The 18,994-nt window shown below is 34.5% G+C and overlaps 2 protein-coding genes across 2 annotated transcripts; both read right to left on the reverse strand.

The window, feature by feature from the left end:
- Positions 1-6,220: 6,220 nt before the first annotated feature.
- LOC120163642 (two-component response regulator 24-like) lies at positions 6,221-7,879 on the reverse strand. The gene is made up of 3 exons (XM_039173529.1): positions 7,875-7,879; positions 7,677-7,788; positions 6,221-6,765 (listed from the first exon to the last, which is right to left on the reverse strand). The coding sequence occupies exons 1-3, from the start codon at positions 7,877-7,879 to the stop codon at positions 6,265-6,267; spliced, it is 618 nt and encodes a 205-aa protein (XP_039029460.1). The 3' UTR covers positions 6,221-6,264.
- Positions 7,880-8,531: 652 nt separating this feature from the next.
- LOC120165275 (CLIP-associated protein-like) lies at positions 8,532-17,796 on the reverse strand. The gene is made up of 22 exons (XM_039174829.1): positions 17,608-17,796; positions 17,161-17,577; positions 16,894-17,049; positions 16,741-16,803; positions 15,948-16,016; positions 15,662-15,821; positions 15,306-15,467; positions 14,676-14,773; positions 14,046-14,120; positions 13,898-13,966; positions 13,732-13,817; positions 13,537-13,654; positions 13,111-13,209; positions 12,682-13,024; positions 10,470-12,271; positions 10,225-10,326; positions 9,950-10,054; positions 9,763-9,837; positions 9,614-9,682; positions 9,417-9,485; positions 9,121-9,222; positions 8,532-8,939 (listed from the first exon to the last, which is right to left on the reverse strand). The coding sequence occupies exons 2-22, from the start codon at positions 17,491-17,493 to the stop codon at positions 8,778-8,780; spliced, it is 4,317 nt and encodes a 1,438-aa protein (XP_039030760.1). The 5' UTR covers positions 17,494-17,577; positions 17,608-17,796; the 3' UTR covers positions 8,532-8,777.
- Between the last annotated feature and the right edge of the window lie 1,198 nt (positions 17,797-18,994).

Genomic DNA, 18,994 nt, shown 5'->3' on the forward strand with positions numbered 1-18,994 from the left:
TATACTAATCTTGAACCGAGCATTCATGTCAGTCATAATTTCATGTCCCCGATATACCCTGCCATTCAAAAACATTAACTCAGCCAGAAAACCACCCAACACCTTTTTGTTTGCATGTCTATGGTGAGGAAAAACTTGGGTTCTTGAACATGTATGTTTATCAATAAAAGTCCTAACTTGAAACATTTCGCAATCTTTTATCCTCTTTGCAATCATACGCCACGTACAGTTTTAATCAATCATACACCTTGTTTCGAAACGATCTTTGCTTGATTTGTTAACTTTTAGTTGATAGCTATCTTCCACACATTTCGTATACAAAGCTATCTTCAAGTCTTCCTTTGTATCAAAACAATCATCTTTCTTGATACGAATAACTTTTGTGTAACAATCAACTGCTTTCTTTACCAACTCTTCTTCTGGTATCTGAAGTAATTCTGGCATATTCCAGTTATACTCCCGTGGCATTTTCTTTTCTTCGGGGACTTTTTCTTCTTCTTTTTCTTCTTCAGGATTATATGAATTACAGAATGGATGTTCAACATGTTCATTCACAGTCGTAACTTCCTCCTCATTATCATCAACAACATCTTCCTCGGCAACGGCTGTTTCATCATCAAAATTCGGGAATTGACCAATATCAAAATCATTACACGCAGGGTCTATTTCTTCTTCTGAAACATCATCAAAATCCGAGTATTGACCAATATCAAAGTCCGGGTATTGACCAAGATCAAATTTCGAATACTGACTAGTACTCACAATTTTTTCTGTTGGCTCATCATCGTCTAATTGGTCAATACGAAAACCGGAATTTGGTGCTGAAAGTTGATTGGGATTTGGATTAGAGAAAGGTTATGGGTTTTGAGAAAAACTTAGTTGATTACTACCCGCTACTGACCCAACAATACTACTTCTAGGTTCAACAACATACAATGTAACATCATCACTTGAAACACTAATGTAAGCAATGAATCGTTCAACATCTTCATTGTCGGTTAACAAATAAACTTTACCATTTCTCTAATAAGATAGCCTAAATCCACTTAGGGGCTCTAAATTCAATTTCTTTGAAACACGTAACATTAGAGTTTCATAAGTTAACTTTTTTAATGACAGTTTTAGTTGAAGATTCATGGGTAAAGACATATATTGTAAAACACCATGAACATTCTCCCATGACCCTCCAAAACTCAAATCTATCCAAACATGATCAACATTAGATGATTTCATGGTTGTAAATTAATTTACTAAACAAACGAGCTGCGAAACTAAGACCTGTTGCCGGATGGGGAAGGATGTAGGAACGGATATAGGAACGGATGTCGCCAGAGAGAGTGAAAGATGGAGATGGAATGAGTTGCGATTTAAGAATTTAGGTTGAGTTGTTGCTGCTGCGTAGATATATACCCAAAAAATTTGTGTTGCGAAACTAAAACCTGTTGCGAACTTTGAAAATCGCATTGCGATTCTGTATTATCTCGTTGCGAAAGTCAGAATCGCGTTGCGAAAGTCAGTATCGCGTTGCGAAAGTCAGTATCGCGTTGCGATTTTGTATTATCGCGTTGCGATAGTCAGTATCGCATTGCGATTTTCCCAATTCGCGTTGCGATTTACTTATTCGCATTGCGAATTGAGAAAATCGCAATGACACTGTAGACTATCGCAACGCGAAATGCAACGCGAATTTGCGATAATGGAGATCGCGTTGCGAATTAGCGATCGCATTGCGATTTTGTTAGTCATTTTGGCAAATCCGGAAAAAGTTGGTTAAAATCGTATATTATAAGGCATTTTTAGTCACTGAGACGATTTTCTCTTTTTTATTATCTCATATCAACTTTTGATTAAAGAATTGTAAGAAATTAAGGATGAACAGTTAATCTTAGGTCAATTTTTTCATCCTAAACTCAACTCTACTTCATACCTTCAAAAAAACTCAACTAGAATTTAATTTTTTAAATAAAATGACTCGATCAGATCAAGTCATTTCAAAACTTGTTAATTTCGGATTAAATGTTCATCCTTAATTGACATATTATTTTTAAATTTGATAATTGATCTTTAGTAAAATGTAAATAAAAATATTTAAATTTAGATGAATATTTATAAAATATTTAGTAATAGATTTTTAATCATCTATAAATATTTCATTCGTCGAGAAATTCGATTAGATCAGCAACTAAAATTAGATACTACTTAGATTCATTATAAGAGTTATTCTCCTAATTTAATTTTCTCCATTCATAATGTTAGAATTAAAATATATAATATTATTTAAAGAATCCAACTCCTCGTCTTGTTAGACCACATTATAGTTAATCCCGCAACAAGTTTAAATCACACTCTTATACCAAAACTTAAAAAATATTTTTTCCCGAATAGTACATTTTAATATATAATAAAAATAAATAAAGCCTAAGACTCGATCAACAATTATGAAATTAAATCAAATAAAACAAGTAAATATAATTTATTAACAATAAAATGTATGGTAGATAGGAAAAGATTAGAAGTGTTATGGTCTGAGAGTAAACTAAAATATCTTTGAATTAACTCAATAACTCACGTTTATTATTTAAATATACTATTTTTATTTATACAATGAAATAACATATTATAATATTATCAAACAATAATTTCTGTTGGATCGATACCAAAGGAGTGAAAAGTTTGAGATAGTCCCTTCTAATAATATCATCTTCAAGATTTATTTTAGATTTGGTATTTAAATTTTGAGATTATTATTTTTAATAACATCTTTAAGACTTAATTTATTATTGAACTTTTTAATAATATCATCTTTGAGTTTAAGATCGATCCGATCCGACATGAATTTAAGAAAGACCCACCTAGTTCGATTTTCGAGATATAAACATATATTTGGTCATACATAGATATATAAATAAAAAAATTATTAGGTAAAATATGGAGTTAATTAAAGAAATATAGAGAACGGAATTATTACGATTATTTCTAAATATATGAAAAAATAATTATATTATTATCTCGGGTGAAATCAGATGAGGGAATTTTTCACCTTAAATTCAACTTCAACTCGACCTGATCTTATCTTTAAAAAGTTCAACTCGATCTAATTCAAAATTGATTTTCTTTTTTAAAAACTAATTTTATAAGATTGGATTGAATTGGAATTAGTAGAGAATCCAAAATATTTTTTAGGGTGGACACATATATATTAACAACACAACATTTATGAATGGGGTGGTCACAAATGAAATTTCATGATAGACACCATCAGTAAAATGAATAACCAATCGAAAATACTCGAAAGTCAGGTGAGCACTATGAGCAATGGATTTTAGTAATTGGGTAATATAATATATGTTGAATTATATATATTATGTAAATAAATAGTACATTGGTCCAATGATATGAATATTGAATGGGTGTTGTTGAAAAACGAGGGCAGTTGGGGATGTATTAGTGAATACATAATCCTCATATGCATTGTCCCTTTACTTTCAGGCACATCATATGGCCTTCAATAAATTATTATTATTATTATTATTATCTTCTTCTTCTTCTTCTTCTTCTTCTTTACTTACATACATATATATAAACGTTCTTAGTAAAATGCATATAAAAGCAATCAAATTATTTTAATGCAATTTTAAAATTTCTTATGTAACTATTATTCGTTTAATTTAATCCTTATATGTCGTATTTTATTTCTATAGTTGATTCGTATAAATTATAAAAAAATGAAAATATTTAAGTATTTATTTAATATTTTTAAAAATTAACCCTAAACATTTACTAACATGATAAACATATTAGATTAATTTGAAATTTTGTATGTGCAATTATATATATTAAAATAATCATAAATAAACGAAAGTGATTGTAAAAAATTAAAACTCGTAGATTTAATAAAAAAATCTCATGTTTACCTATAAAATCTTTAAAAAAACCACATACAAAAGAGAAACAATAATCACTATAATCGGCAACAAATTATCAGAGAATTATACAAATGTATATCAGATCATGAAATCCTAGTTTATATATATATATATATATATATAATAGTATTAAGGGAGACCCTAATCTAATTAAATTACACTATTTCATGAGAATTTTACTTTTGCACTCTTAACGAGATTTGTGGTGGACATAAATCTTTATTTTTCTCTCAATTTATTTTTCACCAAATATAATAAATTACAATTTTTTAAATTAGATCAAAACGTTATTTATATTGACACGAGGCTAGATTGTTGGCTAGCTGGTCCGTGCGACTTTTAGATGCCTCGCTTGACTTCTAAGGCAGAATAAATTCCTCTGTTGATGTTGTTGTGGCGTTAACCACAATGGAGAAACATTGAAAACGTATGTGGGTAAATTTTTTGCACGAATACATGAGTTTATTCACAGAAAACTCTCTATGTTCAATGGAGGTGGAGAGGCCTCCTTTTATAATGAAGTCCACGTATATTCAATGACTACTCCTAGTTTAATTACAAGTAAAACTCTTTTTTAGTTAAAACTCTCATATTTGAGTCCTTTCCAAACAAGGACAATGCTACTCGGCTTATTTTCTAAGTAATGATTGGCCTTGCTAGGTGGACAACCCTAAGTCGGTGCTGGCCTCGACCATGTGTGTTCCCGATGTGCACTACCCTCGCCCCTAAGTGGCCCTTTTTGTGCGCTCATCTCAGTTTTAACCACACACCTACTGTGTGTTGGCCCTGACCCCTAGTGTGTCCCGTTGTGTGCTAGCTAGAGCCCTCGACATACCTTAACATGCTTCGTCCTCAGCCCTAGGCACTCCCTGGTGTGCGACGGTCACGACCCTAGGTGCCCCCTGGTGTGCGGTGGCCTCGACCCTAGGCGACTCTTGGTGTGCGACGACTTCGGCCCTAGGCGGTCTTGGACGTGAGTAGGTTGTGCTTGTGGGTAGTTTGGGGTGGGAGTGTCTTGGCCTTGTGCGGCGCTATGTACACCTTTGTCTCGGTGTGGTCCTCGTGAGCCGCCTGGGACGCGTCTGTCGCACCCTAGTGGGTGTTGGTCTCGGCACCACAGTGAGAGCGACCTGTCTTGTACTGGTCGCGACCCCATGGATAGTCTGGTGTGGGCCGACCTCGGCCACAAGTTTGCTGCCAATGACAATATCATCAATTATATTTGTATATAAAATTTTATGAAATAAAAAATATCTCTTTATGTATTTCAGAATAAAAATATTCAATAATTTGATGAACATTATATTTAAATTTGAACAAAAAGAAAATGTATCTAAAGACTATAAGATCTATTAAACTATAAATGTCTAAGTACATCAACAACAATGATTGGTGCATTTAACAATTATATACTGAGGAAAAATACCTTATCTTTAACTCATTAAATTCAACGACTATCTTCGTTTTGCGTTGATTTTAAGTTACGTAAATCGTTTATTTGTATATATTTGTTATTTTATAAATATATTTAAAATGTTTTATATTTATAATAAATTTGATAAGTTATAATTTGTATCATATATAATTTTACATATTCACATACTTGTATTATATTTTTCTTATTATATTATATTATAATCATCTTTCTAATCTATATTATCAAATTGTTCTAGTTATATCTCAAATTCTATGTGTCATATAATTTAAGTTATTTTTATATGTATAAAATATATAGATACTCTTATGGTATATTAGTTTTGTGTTTAAAATTAAAAAAAAAAGTTTAAATTCCTGAATCAGGACATACTTAAGACTTAATTAGAATTTACACATAAATTTACAGATTACCCACAAAAAAATGACGGTAGTAAGTTCGAACTTTATCTTACAAGCTCAAATTCTTGAATCTCAATCACTTATGCCAACGCTCATTAGCTTGGTGCCGTTGTTTTAAGTTCTGGTCTTGAGTTTTCTAATATTCGTATTTATTATTACAAAACTTCAACAATGTTACATATGTAAATTCATGACTAATGTTTTTATTGTGTAATCGTACATAACAATATTCGTTTAATCCGATTTTATAACGCTTTTGTTCTGAAAGAATAGAGTACTTCAAAAAAGATAAAAGATAAAAACTTAGTTAAAAAGAATAATTTTATTATATCATTCTCGACGATCACGACGACGACGACAACTTACAAAAGCACTGCTAGAACAACACTAAAATTTTACTATTTGAAACCAAGGAAAAGAGAAGAACACAACAACAACGTCAAAGCTGGGAACAGAAGCCAACAACAACTACATGAAAGTCCTTTGTTTTGTCTTCCATTTGTTAGATACTCGGGTAGTGTCCGTCTAGTTCCCTCAGGATGGAAACAAGAATCTCGGCAGACATAGGCTTCTCCGAGTACACATCGACTCCGGCTGCCAAAAACGCTTGCTTACCTCTTTCACTGAAGAAAGCAGAGACCCCAACCATCTTGCATCGCGTCCCCATTGCACGAATTCGTCTCGTAGCCTGCCATAAAAACAGATGAAGAAGCATAAAGCCATAAAACAATTTATTGCCGATGACAATGAGGTCGAATTTAGCACTCGAAGCAATGAGCTCAACAGCAGCATCACCGTTGTCGACACCTTGAGTTTCGAGTCCACAAGCTCGAAGAATTCCCTGCTCCACTACTCGGCAAAAATCGACACCGTCGACGACAAGAGCAGTCAACCTGTTCCTCAGAACAATGTCATTAAATGGAAATCGCTTAGGATTTGGTCGTCCTCCATTGCCCGAGTTAGCCCCGTCATATGCTGAAGGAAAGCCGGTGCCATTGATCACCTGAGATTAAAACATGTTATTTACGAGATAAAAAAAGGATTTGGACAAGAAATTGAAATAACAAGCAAAAACCAAAAGGGAAAAAAAACCAAACTTCAATAAAAACTGCTTTGTCTGAAACTATTCACTAATGAAGACAAAAGACAATGGCTATGTTTCCAGGAGGAAATGGTGTTTTGCTCGCTCACTATTTAGGAAGCAACTAGAGAACTGAACTGGTGTGAAAGCAAGAGGCTGCATATGCAGATAAATAGGCAGTAAAGGGTTAACAATCTTGGATTTATCTTCCACTTTCAGTGAAAAAATTCGCAGATTGAGACAAATGAATTACAAGCAATTTAATGTGTGAGATTCTAAGGAAAGTATTCATAGTTCATCATGTTTAAAATCCACTATTTACCAAGCTTTTTGATTTGGTTGCTGACATTCTATGTTATGGTGTTCGTATCTATTGTTGAAAATTTTCTACAATGTTACATACATGAATTCTGGACGATTGTTTCTACTGCGTAATTGCACGAGATAATGTCTATTTAACTTGATTTTATAACGCATTTTTCGGGGGGGGGGGGAAATAGACGGTAAATACTTAAAGAAAATAATCTTTGATTATATTCGATGACGAGTATAACAACCACCTTTTTTTTTTGATGAAATAAAGATGTAGGATTGCACCTAGTGTGCTACTGCCACATTACAATCAAAAGAATCCTGTTGTATTAAACTAAGTACTTCCGTGGTGGAGAATAGAAAACTGTCTGAACATCGCCTCTTGCTGCTGCTAACCTTGCTAGTTTATCTGCCACCTATTAAAAACACTACTAGGACAACACAAATTTTATTGTTTAAAGCTAAGAACAACAACAACAAAGCTGGTAACACAATTTTTTAAGGTAGCCAACAACAAGTACATGAAAGTCCTTTGTTTTGTCTTCCATTTTCTCAGTGAACACATCAACTCCGGCCGCCAGAAACGCTTGCTTATCTCTTTCATTGAAGAAAACAGAGAACCCGCCTAGCAATCTGCCATAAAAATAGATGAAGAAGAATGAAACAATTTATCATATGATCTACCGATAGATCAATAAAGTATTCTCATTTATCTGGACCGCATGGCCTGACCACAATACAAGCATTTTGCTCACAGCGACGGTTCAACAATATCCTTGATGGATGTGAGTCTAAAATGATTAACGGATGTAAGTGTAGATCAGAGTGGGCAAATACTCACTCTGAAATTTAAATTTCTTTCTGTCAGTTATCTATTTTATTGAGTGTGTACATCCTAAAATTTTATTTATAGTTTAATCTATATGAAAAGTTTTTAGATCCGCCACTGAACACGAGTCGAGAAAGTGAGAATAGAGTTATTTTAAACGATGTTTACCTCAAGCCAAAGTAGTTCTCTGGCTGCTTGCTAATAAGTGACCTACTCCATATCCTCTTGAGAACATAGATATAGTCTCTCTCTCTATTAGTGGATGGTTCGAGACAAACCAGTTTTAAATTTCTTGTAGTTAAAGTTATCCAGTTTTAAAATTTTGTTTTCGATTTTCGTTCTTCTTATCCAAATTTTCGATACAAGTTTCTTTATATAAGTTGTTGAATTAACTCAGAACATAGATATTGTATGTTATGGATTTGGTTTTTTTTTCCGATTGTTTAATCAAGTTTCTTTATGTTCAATGTTTGGCCTAAAGCTGTGTTGAGGGTTTAACCAGAGAACCGAACCAATTCGACTGAACTTGCATAGTTAAGAATATAAATTTCTCCAAAAACCAAATTTCTTTATCAAAAAACAAAGTTAAGAAAAATGGTGCTTACAACATGGGCATAACATTAGTGCAATTCCCTATTTGATTCCGCCAACAAAAGCACTCATTCTCCAAAAACCCAGCAAACTAAGAAATCCTTAAAAGAAAAACACCCCTTCAAATGCATTCACACGATATACAAAATGCACAACAATGAACAAGTAGACATGTCCCGAATCCGACCTCACTTGCTTTCTGCTAATCATGGGTGGCATCCATAGGGGTGCCGGTCCTGGCCTGTGAGATCCTATTGGCATAAATTGTAACCAGCCTCAACTGTGTGTTGTTAAGCCCCTCCAAGTGTGGCAAAAACGCTTTCCCCAGCATTATGTAGATATCCACCAAACAGAAAACGACAGTCTGCACCATCGATAATAACACGGAATGAAACATCAGGGAATCGACAAAAATATGGTAAGAATAATTTAGACGGATCAGTTCTTCCAAATGCAGCCTAAGAATTCACAAATATCAACATATAAAACATCCTAAATTTCAGACATTATTGTATAAAGAAAAATTTAAAAAGCATGAGTATTACCTTACGGACATCAGCACTCTGGTTTCCAAAAGCTTCGAAAAGAGCGGGCAAAAACGAGGGCAACTGAGCAGTTAGTTCCTCCTGTGACAGCCTGGCCACAAGCTGGATGGAAAAGGCAGAAAGCTTAAAACACTTAACATTAACAGAAAGGAAAGTAACGACAATTCCCAAGAATGCGATTAACTTTATAAAACCATGTTACATATCTGAACAAAGGATGGATGTTTATCCTGATTCAGGTTCAGTATACATTAATTTTAACAATTTTAGTTCCAATCAAGGCTCGGAATAAATACCTTTGTTAAACAGTTGATACAAATACCTAGAGTTTTCTCATCTTCAGCAACTAATAAAGGTACAATAACCTGCAATCCAAGTCAGTTCACAACATCAATACTTGTAATAACCTAAACCAAGAAGAAAAAGTGCCGAAGGACTCTCTTCATTTGCTGTACAGAAAAACAAGTCGGACATTCGAGAGAGAACCACATACGCTTAAACATCTGAATGGATCATACTGGGACAACACAGTGTTCAAGCAGTGCTCAGCTTCGTTTGACACCTAAATATGTGCAGACAAATTAGATGTGAAATGGGAGCAAGAACACACTCAAAGGACAAGCTCGTGGAAAGTAAATATACTTTTGGAACAGTATCCTTCATCACGTGAAGCAGCTTCTCAATTACTATTTCAACAGAATCTTCCATAACACCTTTCTGAATGCATGACAAGCCAACAAAAAAGGAGGAAACAAGCATTTACACGTTAGACAAAAGGAAAATCCAAGCAATGCCTCAAAATAATAGTATACTGAAATTATGAGCACACCTGGTTTTTAAGCATTTCGATTATCAATGACAGGTCAAGTTCTCGGATTGAGGAATCAGAATCATCTAAAACTTCAAGTACAACTGTCAAAATCTGATTGGCATACTACATAAAGACAACTAAATGTTACAAGTTGGTATGCAAGAAATATAGCAGAGCATATTTGACATCGCGGCCTGAGGAAAATATTCATTTGTAAGAGAGTTGTGGGGTTAGAAAACCTTCAAGAGAAGGGAATCAAATTTACACAAAAAATATTAAGGAAAGAAATATACCTTGGACCAAACAGAAATATCATTAGCCACAGAAATTTCATTTAATTGCTGAAGTGCATCGTGCTTGCTAACAGTAGGGCTCTCATCATTCCCATTGCAGATCTAAAATACAAAAGAAAGCATTTATAAAGTGTGAAGTTCGTGTAGCACAATAAGCACAATGAGAAGCCAAAATCCATTTTCTCCAAGCAAACTCGATAAAACAATAATCATCTGCAGATAAAACCAGGATAAACAAAACTCACCAGGTGAAGAAGTTGAGGAATGCTAGGCCCTGTGTCTGGCATAGAGCTAACCTTTATAGCTGCAGGTTTAAGATGATTAAGATCCAACTCTGATGAAGTCTCATTATGAGCAAATCCTTCAATTGTCCCCAAAGAGCCAGATCTACTCGGGCCATTAATTTCCAGATTTGGAGTAGATAGACCTTCCAAGTTGACACTAGTTTCTAAGTTCTCCATCTGGCCAGTTTGAGATTCCAAATTCTGATGAATAGAATTAACCATATAAGACCAGTCTTTGATTTTGGAAGGAAAAACATTGGTGTTTGAACTAGTCTCCAAGTTCTGATATAAGTTTTCCTGAGTTCCATCAGATGTTGCCAGGTCAATATTTCTAATGGTCGGGGTTAATTCCTGGGTGGAAACCCAATTCCTACCACCTTCACTATCAGCAGAACCAGCAGAATATCTTCCAAGTGAAAAACTCTTCTTCGAAACACCAATGTATCCTTCTTCAGATGATGTTCCAACAACATCAGATGGATCATAGGATGATTTAGAACGCTGTCTCTCTTTCCTGTTTTGCAAATAGTTAATTAGATCCACCTCAATGCGTGGAGTGTACTGTTTGAGTGCCCGTCTCAAGAAATTTTGTTCTTCAACTGATAAACTAAGAATAAAATTCAGAACAGCAGTAGGATCAAAATTTGAGTATATGGATATAATGCAAGTAATAGCTACATCCTTAAGCTTGGTATTTTTATCATGGACTAATGGTGTCAGTTTAGCAAGCAATAACTTCAGGATGCCAATATTACCAGAACCTTCGGAATTCATAGCATGTTTGTTGAAGGAACTAATACTGAACTCAATAACAGCTAATTTTGCCTTCGGTGAACGCTGTTCATCAAGGGAACGCAGCAAAGCAGGTAAGAGAGAATCTATGCTATAAGTTTTGCCTACAATTTCCAATGTCATTGAGCAAGGCTGCCTAACCAACTCCTTTGGATCAATTAACCGTGAGAAAACATGGGGTAAGATCCTTTCCATGTAACTCTCAAAGGGCTTTCGGCATGATGGAATGATATCAGCTAGTGTTGAAAGGGCAGCCTGTGCAACTTTATGGTGCGGATCATCCAAGTGATGGAAAAACAGTTTCATTACCTTCTCGAAGTTTTGAACCACTTCCTGAATACCTTTTGGGCCCTTCTGCAACAATGACCGGAGATAAGTAAAAGCAGCAACCCTTGCAGACCAATCAGAACTAGGACTAAGTCCCTCGCTTAGGGCTTCGCTGAGAGAAGCTGGACCTTCAACATAACTTGACATCTCTCCAAGTGACAGCTGACTATCATCAAAACTCTTTCTCCTTCCAGCAGGCACACGCCCAGCTACATGCTTTCTCGATAGTGGCCTCTGGAAGTTTGGAATACAATTGTTCTGTAAATCCCGAGAGTTTACATCTCTATAAGGTGTGTTCAAATATTGCTTCTCAATATGTGGACTTATAAAGCACCTGGCCTCCCTAATGTCACTGTTATCTTCAAAATAACCACGTTCTTGTCTTCTGGATGCCCTCTTGGCAGAATGTGATGTGAAAGCTGACAAAGACTCAGTTGTCACACTAGTCCTATATGATAACTTGCCTGAATCCTTGGAAGCTTGAATTTGAGTAATTATGTCAGACATAACCAGACCACCATTGCGGTTACTACTTTTACCGACAGTAGAGGTAGTGGAATCTAGTCCTAAAGCGCTTGCGAGCCTGTTAGAAGCTGGAACAACAGCAGGGAATGGAGGATCACGAGATGATGGAGGGTCCACTCCTGCACTAGTGAGCAAAAAAAGAGAAATTTAGCCGCTCACAATTGAATCGATTTTCTAATCGTTGCAGGCAAATATCACAGTAGATTGGAGTCGTGTAAATACTTGTAATTTTACTTGCTGTCAACTTCTGCATGTTAGTGGTAGTCAGTAGATAAGATGTAAATAGTCTTATCTTATCTAAGTTAAAGATAGAGGACTAACAGATAAGTGCTAGTCCCAATAGGCCTCAACATACTCGGCCAATAAGTAGGCTTCTTTGCAGTACAATTTCAATCAGAAAATTAAGAAAATAGAAACAGATTTCTCTTAGCCAAAAATACCTATTTTCTACTATATCAGCATCATTTAACGATGGCATAAGAAACTTTCAAGTTTAAATTAAGTAAAACATAGAAAACTCATTCAATACCTAGATCCCAACTTGTTGACCTCTTCTTTTCAGATATGTCCAGACCTCTAAGCATACTTTCAATAGCGCTGACTTTCTGTTTGCTTGCATGCAACACACTCTCCAGAGTACGGTCAGTACCTTTACCAAGGGGTTTTGGTTGGGATAGATTCAACCCAGATGTGAGAGGTGTCCCTGAGGATAAAGTTGAAGTCCTATCCATTGCAACTATAGCAGATGTTTGATATCCAGGTAGATGTGAACTGGCAGAATACTGAGAGGTAATTGGCATTTTAACATTTCTGTCGCGGACAGAAGGAGAAGCATGGCGCCTATGCATCCCTCCATCTTCTTCATTAATAATCTATGTAAAAAGTAAGAATTTAGACCACAACGTAGGAAACCTAATTATTCCAGAAAATATCTATCAAATATGGAAGCTATATCTACCCTTTGAATAACATGATCAAAAGAGGTGAACAAGCGACGAGAACGATCCGGCCAAGTTTTGGAGAACATTCTGTAGCACATTCTAGCAGTTGATCGTACCTGTTAAGCCCACAATAAGCTACTTATCTATCATCAAATTTTACAAAGGATCAAACAAGTATAAGAAAATAAATAAATAACATAAAGCTTTAAGAATTAGTTTTGCTACATAAGATTATCTTTTCAGATTACCCTATTTATGTTAAGAAACATAAGTCCATTAAAGATACCAAGTGAGGCATCAGCCATGAACCAGTTATGTTTCCAAGAGAGAAGCCAATCAACATAATCAACTTAAACCTTCAAATGGAGGGTTGACTGCATGACTATGTACTACAACCATATATCAATATCAAAAAAAATAGAAGCAAGTCGCGATATAGATACCTCACTCATTGCATCTGCAACACAGCACCTAATCAGATCCTCATATAAATCAGCCGATCTCTGTATTTCTGGTTCATCAGGCCAATGTTCAAGTATCAACAATGCATATTCACAACACCTGCAGTTAGGATATAAAATTTGAATATAGAAATAACAAATAAATGACTTCATCAAAAAATTAAAATAGATGAATACCTGGCACGGAGTACAGCACTACGGTCATTCTTTGCACAATCAGCTATACGGGGAAGCACACGGGCAACTTTGCAGTTACGCAACATCTACAAGTTAGGAAAGATATCATAAGAAAATAAAACAAAAAGTGAAGGGAAAATCGAAGGGGAGATGCAAGAAAAATCACTGTTTTTATGCAGCTATCTGCGGACTCTGCAATTACAAGCACGGTAATCACAACCAACTTGAAAAGGACCTGCTTATCATAATATGAAATTAACAAGTGCATGTGAGAATATAAATGTCGATATGCTACACATGAAAGTTGAACTTACTGGGATGAATTGCTCAGCACATGCCTCAAAATCTCCCAAGAGCTCCTTCGATAAGAAGCATAACAAATGACAAACCTGGAATAAGGGAACTCTCAGAATCAACTACACATACAAAGCTATAAAAGCACTTATAGGACACGAAAGTAAACAATTGTCTAGAACCCAACCACCACAATTATACAGTCCCAAGATTTCTAGTGGTCATTGTAAAAAAATTCAAGAAAGTCAATATGGGACGGACGGGTTTGATGATTGGTCCATGACATGTTCCCTATCATTTAATCATTTTCTAAAACATATATGTTCTAAATAAATAGCAATATTGGCAAAAGCCAAGAAAAAAAATGAAAGAAAAAACTCCAGTGATTGAATAATTCTGAAAATCAGTAAAATATAGAATGTTTTGGTATTAAACTTAATTTTGAAAAAAAGGAAGTATTTAGAGATTAAAAAAACTTAAAAAATGCATTTGACAGAACAAAAAAGTATCTCAGTGCTAGAATAAGCACTATTAGTTCAGAGCCGCAAAACAAACTATAAACACAAAGAATATACCTCTCCTAAAATGTTTAAAAAGAATGCAAAAAGAAAAAAGTCAGAACCAGAAAATACAAGAAAAAAGGTAGGCACCTGCTTCACAATGCTTGACCTCCTATCTAGTAACTGTGTATTTAGTGGTCCAACAAGCTGCTTCAAGAGTCCCCGGAAACATGGATAATCAGCAGCACCTGATTATTCACAGTAGCCTTACTTGTTAAACCCCCAGTTCTCAACCCATAAATTAAAAAGGAGGAATAAGGCATATAAATATGGAATTTGACAGCAAATAGGCCAAATAACATGGCAACTTTGCAGAAGTCAAAACCAAAGGGAAACAGGTTAAAGGAAAGGGATAACAAAGGAATTTATTACATGAACTTCGGCATCCCCTTATATACCTAAAAAAAATTTGACTTTAGTATGCATGGGTTTGCACTTTGCAGAAGTCAAAACTAAAGTGAAATAGGTTAAAGGAAAGGGATAACCCGCGAACTTATTACATGAATTTTGGCATCCCCGTATATACCTAAAAAAATCTGATTTAGTATGCATGTGCAGGTTTTTGATAACTGAAAAGGCAGAATATTTTGATAACTGTTTGGATAACAACAGTAACTCAATAATTATTTAACAGTACACATAGAAATCTATAATTCTTTAATAGTAGACAAATATTCTAGAGAAAGAATGGTGGGATGTTTGACGAGAGAGGATAAAAACCTCCAGAAACAAGGCCTTCAACTCTCTGCATGGCAGCAATGCGTACGGACCAATCTTTTTCTGGCACAAGAGTAGAAGCAATTTTCTCAAATTCCCTTATTAGTTCCTTATCTGAGTAAATTTTAATTGGATCTATTGGTTTTCCAGTAATGTCACTTTCCCCTGTAAAAGAAAAAAAAGTCACTTTAGTAACAACTAACTTGTTGAACCATGATTTGGGAGCAAGCACCATATATTTGAGAAAAGTAACCAAATTTGAAGTAAGATTGTTATATGCAAAGGCCAGCATATCATGAAAACCATCCTAAACTCCTATTTTGAAAAAGAAAATAATAATTAGCTAGACAAAACCAAACCTCCAAAAAGTGATGTTTCCCTCGAAGAACTCTTGGCTCTTGGACTGCTTTTCTTGGGATTGCGTATTGCAGCCTTTATCTCTCCAGCAGCAAAACCACCCAAATCTGAAGATCTAACTTGTGGCTCAATTTTCTCTAGTCTGGCATTGATATCTCTCATCTGCAAATTATATGCTACCTTGTAAAAAAAACAAAGACTGAAACAGCAATACCTTTGTTCTAGAAGGCAGAAAAAATAAATAAAAGACTGAAGCTACAGTATGATATTTTAAAACTAAATATTAACCATAGATCCAGGAAGCTGATGGCGATGAAGTTCATCACGAAATTGAGTTCCAGCTTGAGTATACATTTCCTGGAAAGAAAATTATCTGATCAGAATTTTGCCACCAAATATGAGAACCTTTAATGTATGACACGTGAAATCTCCAAGAGCAATTTGCAAGAATAACAACAGAAGTGAACCTAACACTCTCAGTTACTGTAACACTTATTAAACTATCCAAAGCAGCAATAATAAAGACAGAAAATAACCCAACCAAAACTATTAATGACCTATATTTTTCAATAGAAACATGACACCTTTCATAATAACTCACATTAATACCAATCCAAGGAGCAGACAACACAAGTGCAAACACTCTATATTGAATATTAAATATTCGTGAACATGAATATGAAAAAAATTGCAAAAAAAACTTGAGTGACAAGCAACTTAAATTGAGATGGTTTCTCTTTGTTTAATCGTTAAATATAATTATCATGGGCAATAAAACAAATTTCAGATTCCTATGTTTATGTCCATTGATTTTCTCATTCTAATTTCCATCCTCTAAAGGCATGTAAAAACTTATTATTAGGAGCTCAGCATGTTTTTCTATAACTGAGAAGCAAAGGAGCTGCCTCTGATATAAGCCCATATTTCAGACTATTAGCTGTATGTTCAAGTATGGTGAAAGTTCTAACAAACAATGGATTAAAATTTCAATATGACTACAACAAAAACAGAACACAACAAATCAGATTTCAATTGAAGACAATAAAATTCTTCCTTCACAAGAAAGAAACGTTTCACAGACCTCAATGCACAATATAGCAGCTTCACGAACACCAGGATTTGAGTCATTCAACAGCTGCAAAATCTGATAAAGGAATTTATATGTCAGCTAATCTCTCTCACGTTTCATGAGGAGACAGTGAAAATCCATTTTGGAATATGTTAATGAGCATACAGGCGGAAGAATTGCCCGTTGAAGTGGAAGTTCAGTAGATGCAAAAAGATTGATGGATGATGTGACAGTCCGGGCAAATTCCTCTCGAACTCTCCAACTTCTATGTGTCCAGGCATAAGAGCCAGCTCTTTCAACGATAATTGTCGGAGAAGAAACCTGAAACAATATATGTATATACACACACATTTCATAAATCAAACAAATTCTTTACCACACAGCCTAAAACATTAAAGCGTCCCAAACTCAACAAGGAACTGGTAAGTTTACCTCCATTAGAGTGAGCAGCAGGCGTCTGGCAGCGTCTCTAACAGGCTGTTTGGCGTCACCCAGCCGTTCAACAACCGCGGGAACAAGAGCGTTGAAGTGCAACTTCAAGTGATCACCGGAGAGAACGGCGGCGGAAGCAAGAGCCTGGAGAGCTCCCTGGGAGACTCTAAAGTTGTTGTCCTTGAGGAGATCCAAGCAACAGTCAACAAGCGAAGTGACTTCCGAAGAAGTGAGACTCTTTCTAGAGCCTTCAAGGAGTTGGTAGAGCCGCTCCACCGCCGCCATTCGCTCCTTGGTGTCTTTGGCACGTGCTAACTCCAGTGCCTCCTCCATCAATATCCCGATCCGGCCGGACCTTACACAGATCTGAACAATTGGTTAACCAATTCCAACAATTTGAAATTCGAAAAAAAAATAAAGTGGAAACGTGTTTGACGATAGCGGAAAGGATTAAATTGAGGGGAATGATAATGGCTTTTATAGCAAACAGCCAAATACAGATTTAGCGGACAAGTGCCCCTTTTTTTTCCCTCGGGAGAAAAGGAATAGAGGGAGAAGAATGGAAGACACAGAGAAATTAGTGAAGTGGACTGAGATCTATGGAGAACGGGAGAAGATGAGGATGGTGTGTGGTTAAGCTTGAAAAAAAAAGGTAAAAATCCCTCTTAAGTACCTCTTAATTTTTTAATTCCGACAAATTCGACCCTCTAAAAGAAATAAGCAATTAAAGCAATTAATTTATACGGTTAGTTCTTTAAGAAAACTAAAAATGTTAATGTTTTTCATTATTTTTATGTAATCTAAATTCAAATAATACTAAATTTGACCTTTAACTTTATTTATTATATTAATTTAATCATAATTCTTAAAAGAAAATATGAATAATATCTAAACTGGTTTAATAATAACTAAAGACATTAATCATATAATTTTTCAAGGTTTTTAAAGGGGAGAGATATGAATTTTTTATATAAATTATTTTTTTAATAATATATTATTTAATTTTTTTCAGATCAATTTGATTACTCATACTATTGTTGGATTGCTAACTCATTTAACAAAAAAAATTAAAGTATTATTCATCAAAAAGTCGTTAAAATTTTCACCATATTTAATATCATAATTTCGAGTGTATATATTTAATTTTAATCTTAAAATTTTATCTTCGTAGTATATTAATAGTGTTGGGATCATTTCTTTTACCCTTTGTACACCAAGAAAAGCTATAGCGTTGATAGGTTGGGAGGGTCGTCCTCACCTCTGCAATACTCGATATGAATTAATCGATCAATAAATCAGACATCAGTGATTAATTTAAAATAATAATAATAATAATAATAATAATAATAATAATAATAATAATAATAATAATAATAATAATAATGGTGCTACTTAGAATTTTTATTAAGAGATTTCTTATTCATTGAAGAAAAGTCTTCAAAGTAAAGTTGTCATGCACTCGATAAATGTCTTGATATGTTCAATATTATATTCACATGATGTTTACATTTGATAAAAGGCTTTTCTTTTATACTCAGAAATGTTATAAAAACCTCTTCGACTCTTCGTGAATTTGGCCCAAAAAGATTATTATGAAGTTTTAAATTAAATTTATAAAAGCCAGATGTACTACGTATTTTCTTTTTAGATTGGTATTTAGATTTTTGAACATTTTAATTTTATTCTCAAGCTATGATTTTTATTTTAAATTGATCTCTACAATTTTAAACATTACAAATTCATCTATAATATATGACTATCGTTCTAAATTGGTTCCCAAACTTTTGAACAATCTAATAATATTCCCGAAAATCATTCAAAAGTTTAGTAATGA

The sequence above is a fragment of the Hibiscus syriacus genome, unplaced genomic scaffold (genome assembly GCF_006381635.1).
Source record: "Hibiscus syriacus cultivar Baekdansim isolate YM2019G1 unplaced genomic scaffold, ASM638163v2 tig00002919_pilon, whole genome shotgun sequence".
NCBI classification, from domain to species: domain Eukaryota; kingdom Viridiplantae; phylum Streptophyta; class Magnoliopsida; order Malvales; family Malvaceae; genus Hibiscus; species Hibiscus syriacus.